Raw genomic sequence first — 17591 nt, forward strand, 5'->3', positions numbered from 1 at the left:
TGGACTCCCACCTTTTTCAACGGCAAGCATTTGGCGAGCCAGATTCGTGGGCGAATCCTTTCTCACCCGGAGGGACTGATGCAGCGTAGCTTCTATTTTCTTTTTTATTATAATTACTAGGATCGGCCCGTCCTACGGACGGGAAGTTATTATAAAAATTATTTTACATGAATTTATATTAACTTATGAAACATTTAAAATTATTATGTATTGAAAATAATATTATAAACAAAAAATAATGGAAATAATTCTGAGATCATATTGTTATTGTTAATAAATATTTTTGATTTGAATTAAAATGACAACAACTTTCATTATTCTCTATCGTTAAATAATACAATATTAGCAAAAATAATTAAGAAAATGTAATAATAGAAATATTCTTATTATTTCTATTTCAATTTGACATAGTAAAAATATAAAGTTTATACAAATAATACTATATTTATTTTAAGTAACTTCAAATTTTTAAAAACATTAACATAATTTTTTTTTCTAAAGAACCTACAGTCCAGTAAATAAAGAGCCTTTGTATTGTTGTCAGTTTGTTACCATATAAATCCGGCTAATCTGTAATAAAACACACAAATCATTATACAAAACAGAAAATGAAAATCAAATTCACGCTTCCTAGAAGTTAACTGAGTGTACCTGCCAACCAGCTTCTATGTTGTCAAGATACTTTCTGAATAAGTCACTGAGAAGCCATATCTGCGAGAAGGTGAACTCGTACTGCTGCTGTATTTTTGGCTCCCACACATTTATAGTTACTTTAGTTCCATAGTATTTATTTTTCCCCTTCCACATAAGATATAGCATTTTACAGTTCCAAAAACCAAAATAAATAACACATCTTAGATTAAGAAACGAGAAAAAAACTTTTAACTCTTTTGATGACCACTTTGGTTCATGAAGTCATGTTCCTCAGATTTAGGAAACAAGAAACTTTTATACTTTTTCATGCCATATTTTTTGTTTGAACTTTCTCTCAAGACAACATCTTACTCTGTCATGGTTCCTTCAGCACATTTACCATATCGATGACATAAGTGAGGGATATGTATGTCCTTCTATTTTTGACTTCGTAAAGGCACTTTGTTGTTATCAAAGAGTCCCTCATTAGGATACAATTTTTCAATTTTTTTTTTGAGATTATACAACCTTCTTCGTAAAGACAAATTATATGTTTTAAAAACAAAATATCTTAGAATCAATAAAAAGCATGTCAATTTCCCAGAAACTGAGCAACCTCACCTCTAAGGTGGAAGAACAACCCATTATTTAGATCAGCAAGTCGAACAGAGGAGTTAACTATTATAATGAGAAAATATCGAATACTATTGGATTTGTGAGGATGATTTTCAAGAGATGAAGCTTTACCTTTTTATAGGTGGAGATTCATTTTTAGGAAAAAAGGATAAAGCGAGATACAATGAATGAAAAATCATGAAAGCATTTATGAAAGTTGTTACGTAACGCTTTGGAAGATTACAACAAAAGACGAAAAGACGCAATTAAAGCTTGGCACAGAGGTTTTTCAGGTCGATTTGATTCACCTTTTTTTTTTTGAACACCCGTCGATTTGATTCACTCAATTCATCATATCTCCTCTATAGCTGGTGTAGATCAAAGAGGACACGAGCCTTAATTTTTGCTCACGCCATCGGGGAAGACAACCTCTCTCCGTCGGGCCAATTAAATGTTTAGAAGCCCATTAACATGTAAACAAACGAAACATAACTCAATTAAATGAAACACAGAGTTTTACTTATCTGAACACGTGTCAGTTCCAGAACGCATGACTTTCTGACGTGACATCCTAGGTGGCAGCATAGGAGAGAAGCAAACATATTTATATACATATAGATAGATGTTTTCATAAGGATAATTGTAAGGGCAAATCTCCAAAATAACACATTTCTAAGTTTATGTCACAAAAATAACCCTCAAAAACTAAAATGACCAAAATAGCATTTTATCTTTTGAAAAATTTAATTTTTTTTTATTTTTCAAAATTTGAAATCTTATCCCAAAACCCCATTCCCCAACTCTAAACTCTAAATCCTAAATCATAAACCCTAAATCCTAAACTCCACCCCTTAACTCTAAACCCTAAACCCCACTCCTAAACTCTAAATCCTAAACTCTAAACCCTTAACCCTAAACTCTAAACACTAAATCCTAAACCCTAAACCCTAAACCCTAAACCCTAAACCCACCCCTTAATTCTAAACCCTAAACCCTAAACCCCACTTCTAAACTCTAAACCCTAAACCCTAAACCCTAAATCCTAAACTCCACCCCTTAACTCTAAACCCTAATGTCTAAATTAATTTACCATTGGGATATAAGTGTATATTTATCTCTTTTGATAAAACATTAAGTGCTATTTTGATCATTTTTATTCTTAGAGGCTATATTTGTGACAAAAACTTTTTTAGTGCTATAATAGTCATTTTCTCTAATTATAAATCCTTTAGAGATAATGATTACTTTAGAAATTAGAACTGTTTACGGTATTAGGATCTTTTAGTCGCTTAGTATATATAGACACCTTAGACCACGATTAACGTTCGAACCGGAAATGGGTTTTCAAATTTTTTTTTTCTGTCTGAATAAAAAAAAAAAAAATTAAAAACCAACCAATCGCGGGTCGCCACGTGTCAGTGGAGCCCGCGAACAGTTGAAAAACCCAGCTAATATGGATCCTTATTCTGGACTTTCTAGCACCGGTTTTTCCCTCCCTGTAGGCCCCTCCCCCCTTAAAAACCCACTAAAACCCCACTAAAGCCCCTTTATAATCATGCCCTTAGGTAACACCACTTTATGATTGAATTATATTTGCAATTGCAACCAGAGCTTTATAGCACTTAGAGGAATACTCTAACCCTATTTTGTCTTGACGAGTATCGTTAGGTCGAAAGACCTTCTTGTTCGAGTCGAGAGTATCGACAGTTCAAGGATCTATCGTTTTCATTACAATTTCTCGTATACTAAGCTTCCGCTCTCTATCAAGAAGCATTGATGTATATGTTAAATACCTTGAGGATGGGAGATTCATATGGTGAGGATCCAACAACAAATAAGCGTAGACCCCATGAAAGAATTCATTTCTTTTATTTTCTGATAGTTCTGAAAATTTTGTATAATGTTGTCCACAAAACAGACTGGAGCGAGTCCCTATATAATATTGTCCATGATTTCCATGTTTATGTCGTCACTGACCACACTGTCATTGTCCATGTCTCTCTATGTATATAATGTTACTATTGTTTCAGTTTATATTCACAATTATAAAATATGTACTCCCCTATCCATACTTTCTTATCCACACTTCCCCAAAATCATAAACCCCAATCTACATAACCCATATCCGCATATCCCTTGATCACCTTTGACTTCTCTACGCTTTCCCTGCACTGTTAGAATCAAAATCGAGAAAACCAAAAACAAACTCAAAAAACATTTGAAAGATTCACACACTTTCGTAAATAGCTTTATGTTCGTTGAAGAAGAAGAAAAGAAAGCTAGTATTATCTTTAAAAAACTCAAATCTTGATGAGTCACTATTAACAATTTAAGTTTTTGTATTGTCATTTTCTCATCCATTGGATATGTTTTATTCGCTTCTCATCCAAAGGCTTAAAATAGACCCACTAACCGATAAACCTACTTCCTCAAACTATTTAGTTTTTTTTTTCATTGTTAGCCAAACACCCTTGCTTGTTTCTCCAACAAATGGCTTTTTCGTCTACAACAGTGGTATCCGTACACAAAAAGTATGTCAAATACTGAATGTGTCTTTGTAGGTAAACAAAAGACATAATGTGTCTTTTACGTGTAACTCTCTCTTGAATCTTTTGTGATCATCTTTTAAATTATCAGGAATCCGAAGAAAAACCGGTTAGCTTAAATTAAATTTTATAACAATCAGAATGATAATGTGCCATTTTTATTTTGATGATCAGCACAAACAAGTACACTGCGGAAGAATGACCATGAGTCTCTCTAACATAAATCACAATTAGGCCATTCTTCTTGTAAGCCTTAAAATTCAAACATAAATAACTTAAAATTCATGGAACAAATATCATCATCGGCACTAAAGATCTAGTTAGTCCCTTCTTATAGATATATAAACTTGGATTGAACCAAGTCAAAGCTTCACCACAATGGGACTCCTGACACGATGCTTCTTGTCTGACCAGACCAAATCTCCAAACACATAACCCTTAGCCACTTTCCCCTTACGCTTCGCAATGGTCACCTTAAAAGTCTTTTGCTCTCCAACCTTGGTGAAATTTAAGCTCGTCGGCTTAACCGCAACATAAACACCCTCTGGGTTATTCACCCGGACGGTATAGGTCGAAGGCCTTCCAACGTTTTTAACGGTTCTTGAGACGGTGACTTTGCTCGATGACAGGTTTGGAACTGTGATGGAAGGATAGTTAAGGTTGTAAAGACTGGCTTTACGGCTTGAACAGGCAAAGTTTTTCCCAGAGAATACAGAGATTTGTGATGCATTGTATCCAAGGGAGCATAAGAAGTTGAGGTAGTCCTTGATGCCTGAATCGTAAACCAGACCAGGATTCACAGCTAGGTTTGGTCGGACGTGTCCTGCCCCGAAACTAAAAGGCGTTGCCTTCATGTAGGTTGAGTTTAGGATGGGTCCGGGAATGTCATCCATTGTTGTTGCTACAAAACCAAACACCGAATAAATAAATATAACTTCACAAATAAAAAGATAAAGTAAAAGATTACGAAAAACAAATACTATTTCAAACACAAGAACAAGAAGAAAAAAAACATATTCATGAAAGAAACAATAGTTTGTTAAAAGGCCTCGATCAATAAAGCTTAAATGTGTTTATACGTGATGCCTAAGATACATAATCAAAATACATTCATACCAGTAGTCATGATGGCAGAGCGGATGGCTGCAGGGCTCCAAGAAGGATAACGGGTTTTGAGAAGACCGGCAATGCCAGAGACATGAGGACAAGACATGGAGGTTCCTGAAACAGCATTGAACAGAAGACGTCGAGGATCAAACTTCTCGTTTGTTGGAGATACTGCTCCAGTGTAGGCAGCGATCACACTCACACCAGGCGCAGTAATATCCGGCTTCAGGATCTCGGGAGCCACCGAGCTAGGACCCTTGGACGAGAAGGCAGCCATTACAGGCGCCTGTTTTGTTCCCAAAACTGTCCTTGAAGGAGTAATATGCGCAATCGGCTTCCTACATACATAAACAATGATTGTTTCTTTTATTACCTTAAGACAAGTCACGTTTGAGTTAAGTGACTGAATAATATAATCCTCTTACTTGGTTTGGCTGATATATCTTGACAGGGCAAGGCTGTCCTTGAAACTGATCTGTGTGGCAGGGAGGACATGCGGATCAGCGGTTAGATCATTACCGGTGGCATTAGTGTTCTCGAGAACCATCCCTACACCACCAGCTAAAGCCACGGCTCGTCCCTTTTCCACTCTCCCGTTGATTCCTCTAAGACACACTAATATCTTCCCCCTTGCCTTTTGCGGGTCAAGCGATCCAATTTTGCACAATTGTCTGCATAAAGAGATGATACAAATTAAGTCAACGCTGGTCATAACAAAAGTCAATGATGGTCATAATTCATTAAAAAAAGTTTAAGCAAAAAAAAAAAACCATTTGGAATGAGTTAACAACATTAGCTTGTCTGAAAAGAAAACTCACGCATCAGAAGCTGTAACGTTCTTAGCTTTTGCTTCCGAAGCTGCTATTATTGGGTAGAACTTTGCATGTGGCAAAGATGATGGTGCCAAGCTTTGTCCCTAAATCAACAAAGAAGGATATTAATGTCAAATATTCAAGCTAAATTTCAAGAAAATGATTCAAGAACTTATAATCTAACCTTGTAATGCTTTCCGTTACCAAGAATGAGACTACTAGCAAACTCGCGGTCCATGGTGCTAGCTCCAACGGTTATCTGCCACGGCGCAACGTTCGAAACCGTACTATCCGCCGGTCCGGAGTTCCCGGCGGAGCAGACGACAACGATCCCTTTCTCAGCGGCGTGAAACGACCCGATCGCTACGCTGTCGTTAAAAAACGAGGCTGGTTCGCCTCCAAGGGAGACAGAGATGACGTCGGCACCGTCGTGGATGGCGGCGTCGAAAGCGGCGAGCACGTCGGCGTCGTAGCACTCGTTGCCTTTGACCGGTGGCCAGCAGACTTTGTAGGCGGCGACTCTGGCACGTGGGGAGCCACCTTTAGCCGTGCCGTTGCCTTGGCCGAAGACGTTGGCTCCGGGGACGAAAGCTCCTCCGGCGGTGGAGAGAGTGTGGGAGCCATGGCCGTCGATATCGCGTGGAGAGTCGAAGGAGGAGTTGAGAGGTCCCACGGCTGCTGCGTAGCCCTTGTGGAAGTACCTTGCTCCGATCAGCTTCCTTTCATGCACAATTTTATTCAGTCAAAGATGTCGGTAAAAAATTTCACTATTTTCTATATGCAATTACTTTTCTTTTGAAAAATAAAATAATATGGTTTCTATAGGCAATTACACAACAATAATAGTCGATTAGTTTTTCCCTACATCTAAAAACATGTGTTTATTGATGAATTAACAGACTACGAAATGCATTTATTAAAACTTCATTAATAATCATTGAGCAAACCAACATTAATACTAATAAATTTTTAGTTTAACGTTTATTGATTATATAAAAAGTAAATTACCTAAAAATGTGATTGGTTTGAATAATTGTTTATTCATTCTATCGAAACTTTTTTTTAAACTGTTTGCAATTCAATTTGGTTTGTTTAGTTAGGCTTAGGGATTCTTTGGATGTTTACTTGTCTTTCTAAAACAATCATTCGAATTTTATTGCATAACATCTACATAGACATTATTTATGGTTAGTCAATGAAAGATAACAAAGATACTCTTCAAACTTTTAAAAAGAAACTAAACTAAGGGGGAATTATTGGAACATAAATTTCTGTGGAATTTGATGATTTTAATAGTTGAAAAGATTTTACAAGTTAACTAGATTTAACAAATTTTATCAAATACTTTTACATAGATTTTCATTACTTGTGTATAGAATTATATTGATTGTTATTAAATTTTAAAGTAAGAAATTAATGGTGGTAGAAAAAAAAGAAAGAAAATCATTTCAATTAAGGCAATTCTTAAACAACTTTTAAAAAAGTTTTTGTCACAAAAAGATCGCAAAAAATAAAATGACCAAAAAAGTTAATTTATACTTCTTACTTTATAGATATAAATAATAAAAAATAAAAATAAAATTTTTATATAATTTCGAAATATATGTTTTTAATTTGAATTTTTGTAAAAAAAATTTGAATTATTATTTTTGAAATGTCTTTTAAAAAAATTCGAAAGTGCTTTTTAAAACTATTTTACAATTTTTGTTTTAAATTTTTAATATTTTTTTCTATTTTTTTAAGTTGTGAATTGTATTATGTTAAAGTTGTGATTTGTATATTATTTCATTCTTTAATTTGAGTTTTTGTATGTGAGTGTATTTTATTACATTGATTTCAAAAATCTTATGGGTATAGATGATATTCTCAAAGTTGAGTACTATAAGTAAAAACAAAGAAAATTTACATCCCAATAATAATATATTTTAATAGAATATTAAAATCAATGAAAACTAAACTTTTCTAATAACAAAGGATTTTGAGTGAAATTTAAAAATCATCACTACAATAACAATGGATTCTATTTAGATTTTAAAAATTCGCAAACCAATAACAATGGAATCTCAAAATTTAATAACTCATCTAGAATTCTTTGCCCAATAACCTCCCCCAAAGTAATTTTGTTCTTTTTGGGATTCCATGTTTATCTTTCGCCGAGAAAAATAGATAGAAAGGTGTCAAAGAAAGTTAAGAGCAAGTGCCTAGATAAAAAAGAAAGATTCTATAACAGTCGGCAAAGTGAGTGACAGAAGAATATACAGAAACCCATCAAAAGTTCCTAAAAGGAGCTATATTATTTCCAGCCATAGTCAACTCAGTGATGTTTTGAATAGGGTGATCATATTTTGTTTGTATCTTATGATATAGTTACTAGTTTACAAAAAAAAAATCTTATGATATAGTTTTTTTTTTTTTTTGCTAAATGGTCTTATGATATAGTTACTTAACGTGAAAATGACAAAACACCATTTTGGAAGGATAAACATGTGTGTGTGTGTGTGTGTGTGAGAGAGAGAGAGAGAGAGAGAGAGAGAGAGAGAGAAAAGAAACCTGTTGCAATGGAAAGTGGCATCTTTCTGGTTTTGACATATTCCCTTCCATCTTGAAGGAATTGGTCCCAAGCCTTCATCACTAAAGCTCTTCGATTCCGGCCACACACCTTTTTTACCAGACACAATCATTTTCAAAATTATTAGTTTACGAAATTAAAATCAATTATAACAGTATTTTTCCGTTTACAAAAATAAATTTGTCTAAAATGTATAATTTTAATAAACTCTGAAGTTCATTAATTAATAGTAACAACTTATAAACATAAAATAATTATGTGTATTGAATTGGTATTAGTTTAAAGTTTATTGATAATAAGTAACTAAAGAAAATGATGTTTTTATGATCAAATTTTATTTTATTTTTCTTGTATGAAAAATATAAATACATTTATTAGTATGAAACAAAAAGAGTTTTTTTTTAGATTCCAAGTTTTTATTTATAAGTGAAATTTTTTTTTAATGCCTTGTGGTGTCTGATAATCACACAACCAAACAATTTAGATGTGGTATTACTAGGGAAAATTCTATTTTTACCACAAATTTGATACTTCTTTCAAATTTATCTTTAAATGACAACTATTTTTATAAATACTTTAAGTTAGTGATGAAAAGAATTAAAAGAATTATTTTAAATCATTTATAAATGTTTAATAATTATTTATAAAATATAAATTTAATTATTTTCCTAAATAATAAGTCCTAAATAATAATCACTAAAACCGTGCTAGAGTATTTTTGAAAATTAGTATCTAACTTACGATATTTTAAGTGATTTCTTTATTATTATTTTTACGATAAAAAAATAGCTTACATTAATTTTGTGAATCGGTTATAATCATAAGGTTAATCTTTGTTGTGTATTATTCAAGTCAAACTATATGATTCAGTCATAAAGAATATTATTAGAGATAAGAGACGCTAAAATTCTTGTTGAGAAAAGAGAATATGTATATTAATGAATATGCACATGTGCGCACATGCGTGAAATATAAATGGCGGATTGATTCTTGCTGACATCTAGAGATCTTGACCACTAGCTAATGAATAAATAAATACAGTATGTATATATTTCTTGTAGTGCAAGTCAAATCCATGTTGAAATTGTGTAATTCTTAATTTTAAAGGAAGGTGCGTATCTTCCCCGAGACCGATCTCAAGGCTCCCAAAGTTGCAAAGGTTGGACCAATAGATTTAAGACAATTAAAAATAATTTTTAAAGGAGAAGAGGAGAAAACCTGTATCGAGATTTGCAATGATGGAATCTTCTCCGAATCTGGCCTTTCTCCAAATGGAAGAGGAAGGAACGTACGAGTTGTGTTCCAAACCCATGAAATCCCATGATCTAGTCGTGTGAAGCTTCAAGGCTTTGTTTGGAAATACAGACACAACTTCCGGGTGTTCTTGAAAAATCAAGACAGAAGAAGTAGTAGAGTCACTCTCAATCATAAATATAAAAACGGACACATACGCATAATGTATATTCAGGCCAAATACAGAGAATAGGTAAATAACGTTATGACTTTGGTTTTTAAGACCTTTGTTTAGTAAAAAAACAAGTTAAGGCTTCTTTCAATATTACCAAAAGGAAAAGCAAACGATCTATACACAAAATTTTAATATTGTGAGAGACCTCCCAACAGAGTAGGACCACAATGTGTATACTTACTGGAGATAGCTGATGCTAGGTCGTGGTCGAGATGAGCGGCAAAGCCGTTGATGTGCTTTGTGTATGAGTAGAAAATGGCATCTGTGGCAATCTCACGGCTGCTTTCCACAAAAATCAAGACTCACGTCAATTAAATGGACGATAAATATTAAATAGTAATAAAATAGTGGGTTGTTCAAAAGACCTTCCAGTGAAGGAACCTAGAAAGTCGTAATGTGTTTCTCTAACTCGATCCATAGCATCTTGGGTTATAACTCCGACATGGGAGTGACTTCCAAAGTACACCACATATGAGGACACCTGAAATCACATACACATCAAACATGGAAAAGCATGATTTATCGAGAAGTGTTTTGAATGCGAAATGAAATATTTGTTATGGTAAAGGAGTAATGAATGTACATCTTCAGATGCAAGGATGGGTTTCGAACCCAAGTGAGGAAGAAGAAGAAGAACTAGAAAGGGAAGAAACGATAAAAGATTTGTACGCTTCATTCTTCTATTCTTCTTCTTGTTGATACTCTCTCGGTATATTTGCTAGACTCTTTGTTTTGGTCGTGCCGTGAGTTGCTTCTTTATAGTGTTATTCCAGAGAAAATTCCAATTACTTTATTAATATATTATCAGCTTTATATGAAAAGTAGTAATGTAATATATCGTTTTGTAGAACTTAATAAGAACGATGATGTAATAATTTTTTTTAATAAGAACGATATGCTTATCACTTCCAAAAGCGCTACATAATATCATCTTGAAACAAGTGATTAAGAAATATTTTCGACGACATACCAACATACGGCTTTCTATGTAAACTATTGACTATATTCTTTATTAATTTTTTCCAGTTATATATTTTTCTTTAAGAAATTGATTTCCAGCATTAATTTGTTGCAGAAAAGGGGAAAGTTTAGGAAATAATGGTGGTTTTGGAGTAAAAATGATAAGATGCTCAAGTGGTCACATTGCGTCACAATAATGGAGTCGAGTCCCCAATGATGCTATCTATATTCGGCAGCAAAAACTGATAAAAATATTGTTTTTCTTTCCGACTGGTTGGTCCTAGTCTAATCATGGATTGTTTTGTCTATATTTCAAGGATGAAAAGTATTTCTAAAACAAATTAGATCTTCATAATAAGGAAAATTGTATTAGACTACTAGATTGAACCTTTGAAAATTGGCATAAAAGGTAGTGAGATAGCACAACGATAGAAAATTACAAACTTTTTTAGGAGGAGAGTTAGTAAAAGAAACTATCAACTAACAAAAGTCATTCAACTAAAAATACAATAAAAGTATTCAAATAACTGAATATAATGTTTTGAACTTTTGACCTTTCCGTATACAATCAAAACTGTACATTTTGAAATATATAAAAACAAGGGACCCTAGAAACAATATATATCTTTCCTAAAATAAGACATGCTCGCTTTCCACCTCTGGACTCGGTGTTTACAGTGTTTAGAGGAAACGTAATGGGAGAAGGCACCAGAAATCTTGGTCGACAGCTGTTCAGGTTACTCGTTGCATTGATAGAACAATGCGTAACCGTATTTCTTCTCTTAAGTATGGAAGCGATCACAAGTTTGAAGAGCTTATGCGGGGATGGTTTGAAGTGACTCCTTAGTTTTCTTAACTGCTTCATAAAATTTCTTTTTGACCTTATTAGTCTACATTCTTTTTATCAAACTCATTTTTTTTGTTGTAAATGTTACTCTTTTGATCATTAAATATGAAATTTCATCAAAAAAATGACATGCTACCTACTTAAAACCAACTGATAAAAATACTTTTCAAATAAAGATCACTTGGTACTTATCAATTAAAACTAATGTAAATTTTTCTCAAATAATTATTCGTTGATATTTTAATTCCTCAGCTTACAACGCTATTAAAACTTAATAATCGTTACCAAATATAAATCATGTATTTAGAAAATCAAGACTAACATATGTTTAAGATTTAATTCTAACAAAATAACTAATTCATAATTAATTTGAATCTATTACCCCCCCCCCACCCCCCAAAAAAAAACGTCTTTAAATTGAAAGTCAAAGTTCTTCTTTTAAACCAAACTAAGACTAACAATAAATTTTTGTAAAAAATTCCTTAGTAATATTTTTAACCAAAATGTATTCAAAATATACACTAAATTCTTGGGTATTTATTACTTGTTTGAGCCTACTCGCAACCAAATTTTATTTGAAAAAATAATTTTTTTTCAGTTTGGTTTTTTTTTTCTGGATTCGGATTCAGATTGATTTTTTTCCTCACAACCCTTAAAATATATATCTTTTTTTATTCTAAATATACAATTTAATTAAATAATATTCATTAAAACTTTTGTGATTTATAGAATCAGAGGTTAAAACACTAACAAACAATTATTTAGGATTTTAGTTTTTTTAGCTGAGAGATTTTTAGCCAATCATTTTTAGTTAATTGCATTTTCATTAAACTATTCTTTGTCAACAACATAAACAAGCGGAAAATTAATCAAGAAATTTTGTATGAATTTTTAATGAATGATTCTTTTATCCCAACTATGTTTAACTGAGAGGCTTTTAATTAAGAACACTATTTTTACGGATAATCCTGCTATAATTATAGTTTATCAAGTAAATAAAATATTACTATAGCAAATCATACTTAAACATGCATTATTATAATGAAAAAAATCAAAAATAAAAAATTATAAAATTTGACTAAATAACTATAAAATTTGACTAAATTATCTATATGCCTGAAAATAAAATAATTCCTCATTTTAATCATTCTATTTAAAGTTCTCTTTAAATTATATTCCAGTTTACATTTGGAAACCTTTAATTTTACCTTGCAATATATCTTCTAAAATGTGTGAAAGCATGTAGAATCCCTTCAGAGCTGTCGACACAGAAAATGAGCTGTTGGATGGAACAAGAAGATATATATTTAGGAATATGGGCTGAGCTATTGGAACATCCTCTGAATTTTTAATAAGTATCCGTGAGATTCAAGAATGTATTGCTAATAAATCTACGCCGAATATAGAGAAATAAGAAATTTTTTTTTTTTTTTTTTTTTTTTTTAATCTTGAGAATACAAGTTTTGTCTAAGACTATAATCAGATGTATGTATGTCCAATGACGTGTGTTTAATAACAACTTATAAGATTTTAACTGATTTATTAGATGTATGTATGTTGTCAAAAAAAAATGATTTTGCTTAAAAAATAAATAAATATAGACATATCCGAAATATCATAATTATGCAGTAAAAATATATTACGCATTTGCATATAATATTTTTCTTTTTAATTAAAGAAACCTTAGAAACTGTCATAAGTTTAAAAATATCATGGTGAAAAAATGTCTGATGTGAGAAAATATGTTCAAGTCATGTTATCGAAAGGCTATAACTCTAAAAACTATATTCAAATCATATTCTTGACAAGAAAAAGCGATAGAAGAATCTAAATCCGGTAAGGTTGAACTGCACACGCGAACATGAAGATAACGTAATGGACCAATGATAGAATGACAAATTAGACAACATCCTTGGTTTCATATGATTCCCAAATGGACCCATTCCCTACTTTTATCCATGTCTTTGAATGCATCTTTGCTAGTTGCTACCAATATTTACATACGCGTGCGTGCGTGGAGGTTACTTTACTTGTTTTGGATGCTAACTAGCTAGTAAAGGTAATTGAGAACTTGAGATCCCAAAATCAACGTTTTAATGTGGCACCACCACACCTTCTTTAATTTACGACGCTCGTATCATCCATGAATTGGTTTAAGTCGTTCGAACTTACATATTTTTATTGCTATATCGATTAAAATCCTTTGGATAATGGAGATACCATACATTTTCACCGTGACAACTATAATCTAGAAATGTAGATTAGATCAAGCATTGGATCGTTATCTCAAAATTACTTAACTAAACGTTGCGAGTGTATAGAATTACTCCGACTGGCATTTGACATACACATTAAAACGCATTTGTATGTTTTAAATTGAAAGGAAGTCACAAAACTTCACTAACTAGACCTATAGAATTCAGTTGTCTGTACAGAGAAAAAAGGAAAACTAAGTTCATTGGTCCTTTTTCTTGAGTTTTTGGTAAGGCTATTATTGAAATTATTGACATGAAAAAAATACAAACGTATGGAATACAAAAATAGCTTTTACGAATAGTCCTGTAATTGCTGACAAAGAAAAGAATAGTCCTGTAACATAGACATAATAATCAAGGACTAATAAAAGTACACAAAGCCAAATGAAGGACTCTTACGTGCCACGTAAGAGTTAGAAGGTAGCCTACACTTTTTTTTTGAGCAACAAGGTAGCCTACACAAGCGGTTTTGCAAGCGTATTAGTTTATCAACATTGGATACAATGCAATACAGGAAAGACGCAAAACGGACCACAACTTGTATTCATTGCTTGAAAATGCTCCCTAATTCATTATGCCTTCTTCACTCCTCAATATACTTCCTAGCCATCCCTAATTTTACTGTTATGGTTCTCTTAATACTGTCATGGCATGTTTTAGGTATTTTTTCTATCTTGATGGATGTATTTGTGGCAAGTCATGTTTGAGAATTTATGAGAATTAAGAAAGATAAGAGAAATTAAATGAAGAACATAGAAAATAATGAGAGACTCTCTTGAAAGATAATGAGAAAGGAGGAATTGAATTGCTTGATTGTTTCATGTATCAAGAGTACCTATATATATACATCAAATGGGGAGCCAAAAACAAAGAGGCTCCCATGCACTAAATGAGGCTCTCTTGCACTAAGGAGAGACTCCCTTGCATTAAGGAGAGGCTCCCATACACTAACTAAATAAAGAAATGATAGTGCATGATATGTGGGCATGATACTCCACTCACCAAACAACCTCATTTTACATTTACTACAATTTACATTCTTAAGTTTACTCATATTTGTTTTATGATCAACACACCCCCTCAAGCTTGACACAGGTAGATATCAAGCTTGGAAACCATGAAGCATTCCCTCATTAAAACCTTTAGCTTGGAAAAACCACATGGGATAAAAGCCAAGCTAAGGAAAAGAGTAGATCACTTCATGGCTAAGGATCAGTGTGATGGGAGATCCACAAGTCCCAACTTAGAATGTATGAATTCACAAACCTTAGTGCTTGCAGCCTTGGTAAAGATGTCAGCCAGCTGATCTTCACTTCTTGTGTAACAAGGGAGGATGATTTTCTGTTCCACAGCTTGCCTCACCTTATGACAATCTACTTCAATGTGTTTAGTCCTCTCATGAAAGACTGAGTTAGTAGCGATGTGTATGGCAGCCTGATTATCACAGTGCATAGTGATTGGTGTTGTAGTCTCAATCCCCAGGTCTTTAAGCAGCCCCTTGATCCATATCAGTTCACTTGTGAGATTTCTCATAGCTCTATATTCTGCTTCAGCACTTGAACATGACACTACTTTTTGCTTCTTGCTCTTCCAAGTCACAAGGTTGCCACCAATAAATGTGCAATATCCAGTGGTTGATCTCCTATCAACTCTATCTCCTGTCCAATCAGCATCACAATATCCCACTATTTTAGTACTCTTGTTGCATCCCATCCAAACTCCTTGGCCTGGTGCCTCTCTTAGGTACCTTAATATCCTTTCCACCATGTTCCAATGGTGAATCTTTGGCGCCTGCATCTGTTGGCTTACTTGGTTCACAGCAAAGCAAATATCAGGTCTTGTAATTGTGAGGTAGATGAGCTTTCCCACCATTCTTCTGTACTGCTTCTCATCTCCAAAGGGCTTATTCTCAAACTCCCCCTGTCGCAACACTTTGTAACCATCTTCCAGTGGGGTCTTTGCTTTCTTTTCTCCAAGATCACCTGCCTCACTCAACAAATCAAGTGTGTACTTTCTTTGAGATAGGAATAACCCCTCTTTAGATCGGCATATCTCAATCCCTAGAAAGTACTTTACCTCACCCAAATCTTTAATATCAAAAGAGGATTTAAGAAAAGCTTTAGTTAAGATGATACCTTCCTTATCACTTCCGGTAATGATAATGTCATCCACATAGATCAATATGACTACAATCCCACGCTGAGATGTGATGGTGAATAGAGTGTGATCAGCTTCAGACTTAATGAATCCTCTTCCATTAAGAGTTGTACTCAGCTTGTGGTACCATGCTCTTGGTGATTGCTTTAACCCATAGATTGCTTTCTTTAGCCTCAGCACATTCCCTGGTTTGACAAGGTTTTCAAGCCCTGGCGGTGGTCTCATGTAGACTTCATCCTCCAATTCTCCTTGAAGAAAGGCATTCTTCACATCCATCTGCCATAAGTCCCACTCTAGGTTGACAACCAATGAGAGAATGATCCTTATGGTGTGAAGCTTGGCTACTGGTGCAAAAGTATCCAAATAATCCTCTCCATACACCTGAGTATATCCCCTTGCTACTAGCCTTGTCTTCTTTCTTTCTGGTTTTCCATTTGCTAAGTACTTGATAGTGTGTATCATGCGGCTTGTCACTGCTCTCTTGCCTTTGGGGAGTTCAGCTTCATACCAAGTGTCATTTCTGATCATGGCATTGACCTCATCTTCGACGGATGCTCTCCATTCATCATCTACCATTGCTTCTTCATAAGACCTTGGAATGTACTCTTGATCTATGTTGGCGATGAAAGCTTGATGTTCTGTGGGATAGTGAGCAAGAGAACATACTGCTTGTATAGGATGAGCTACTGCTTGGCTGTTGAAGTAAAATTTTTTGTTGATCCAGTTTGAGGCAGGCTTTCTCTCCCTTGTACTTCTCCTAAGTGACTGGACTTCTTCAGTAACATGCTGCTCATGTTCATCTCCACCTGAATGTACCTCAGTGACCTCGGTGTGCGGCTCCTCCACTATCTCTTCTTGTTGTCTCTCATCCTGATCATGATCCTGACCAGTATGTGTATCATCTTGTCTCCCCCCATCAGGATCAGGATGGGGATTGTCTCCAGTGTGATCAACCACTTCAATCACAGTCCTTGGAACCTGTGTATCCTCTTGATCAGTTCCAGTCTCTGATGGTTGAGCCATATTGATGCCAATACTCTCCATTATACGCCTCAGATTGTTTGCCCTATCAGTAGATGATTGAGAGATGTCCTTGAGCTTATCCCAACTTTTCTCTTCATAATATCCCCTTGATTCCACAAACTTTACATCTCTAGAGACCAATACCCTTCTCATGTCTGGGTCATAGCACTTGTAGCCTTTTTGGGTTGAAGAGTAACCAAGGAACACAGCCTTAGTACTTCTAGCCTCAAGCTTATTTCTTTGCTCCATTGGCTGCAAAACATAACACAAGCAACCAAACACACGAAAGTGATCAATTGATGGTTTTCTATTGTTTAGTACCTCATATGGCGTGAGATCATCTAGCACCCTTGTTGGTGTTCTGTTGATGAGGTAGCATGCTGTCATGACCGCATCACTCCAGAACTGCTTAGGTTCATTAGTCTGGAACATCATAGATCTTGCCACTTCCATGAGGTGTCTGTTCTTCCTCTCCGCTACACCATTTTGTTGTGGTGTGTATGGACAACTGGTTTGATGTATGATCCCATTCTTGGCTAGGTAATTTTTGAAAGAGTTGCTTGTATACTCCCCCCCATTATCTGACCTGAATACTTTGA

At 34.1% G+C, this 17591-nt stretch overlaps 1 protein-coding gene across 1 annotated transcript; it reads right to left on the bottom strand.

The window, feature by feature from the left end:
- Positions 1-3936: 3936 nt before the first annotated feature.
- Positions 3937-10557, bottom strand: LOC106390809 (subtilisin-like protease SBT5.3). Its single transcript, XM_048751099.1, has 10 exons — positions 10334-10557; positions 10116-10231; positions 9932-10029; positions 9501-9665; positions 8264-8372; positions 5898-6432; positions 5720-5817; positions 5327-5572; positions 4911-5239; positions 3937-4695 (listed from the first exon to the last, which is right to left on the bottom strand). The coding sequence occupies exons 1-10, from the start codon at positions 10424-10426 to the stop codon at positions 4157-4159; spliced, it is 2328 nt and encodes a 775-aa protein (XP_048607056.1). The 5' UTR covers positions 10427-10557; the 3' UTR covers positions 3937-4156.
- Positions 10558-17591: the final 7034 nt, after the last annotated feature.

Source organism: Brassica napus, chromosome C3 (assembly GCF_020379485.1).
Source record: "Brassica napus cultivar Da-Ae chromosome C3, Da-Ae, whole genome shotgun sequence".
NCBI classification, from domain to species: Eukaryota; Viridiplantae; Streptophyta; class Magnoliopsida; order Brassicales; family Brassicaceae; genus Brassica; species Brassica napus.

Coding starts and splice junctions, on each gene's coding strand:
- LOC106390809 (XM_048751099.1), bottom strand. CDS start 10,426: ATGAAGCGTACAAATCTTTTATCGTTTCTTCCCTTTCTAGTTCTTCTT. Junction 6,433..8,263: donor GCCACTTTCCATTGCAACAG/GTTTCTTTTCTC, acceptor TGTGCATGAAAG/GAAGCTGATCGGAGCAAGGT. Junction 5,818..5,897: donor GTAACGGAAAGCATTACAAG/GTTAGATTATAA, acceptor TTGTTGATTTAG/GGACAAAGCTTGGCACCATC.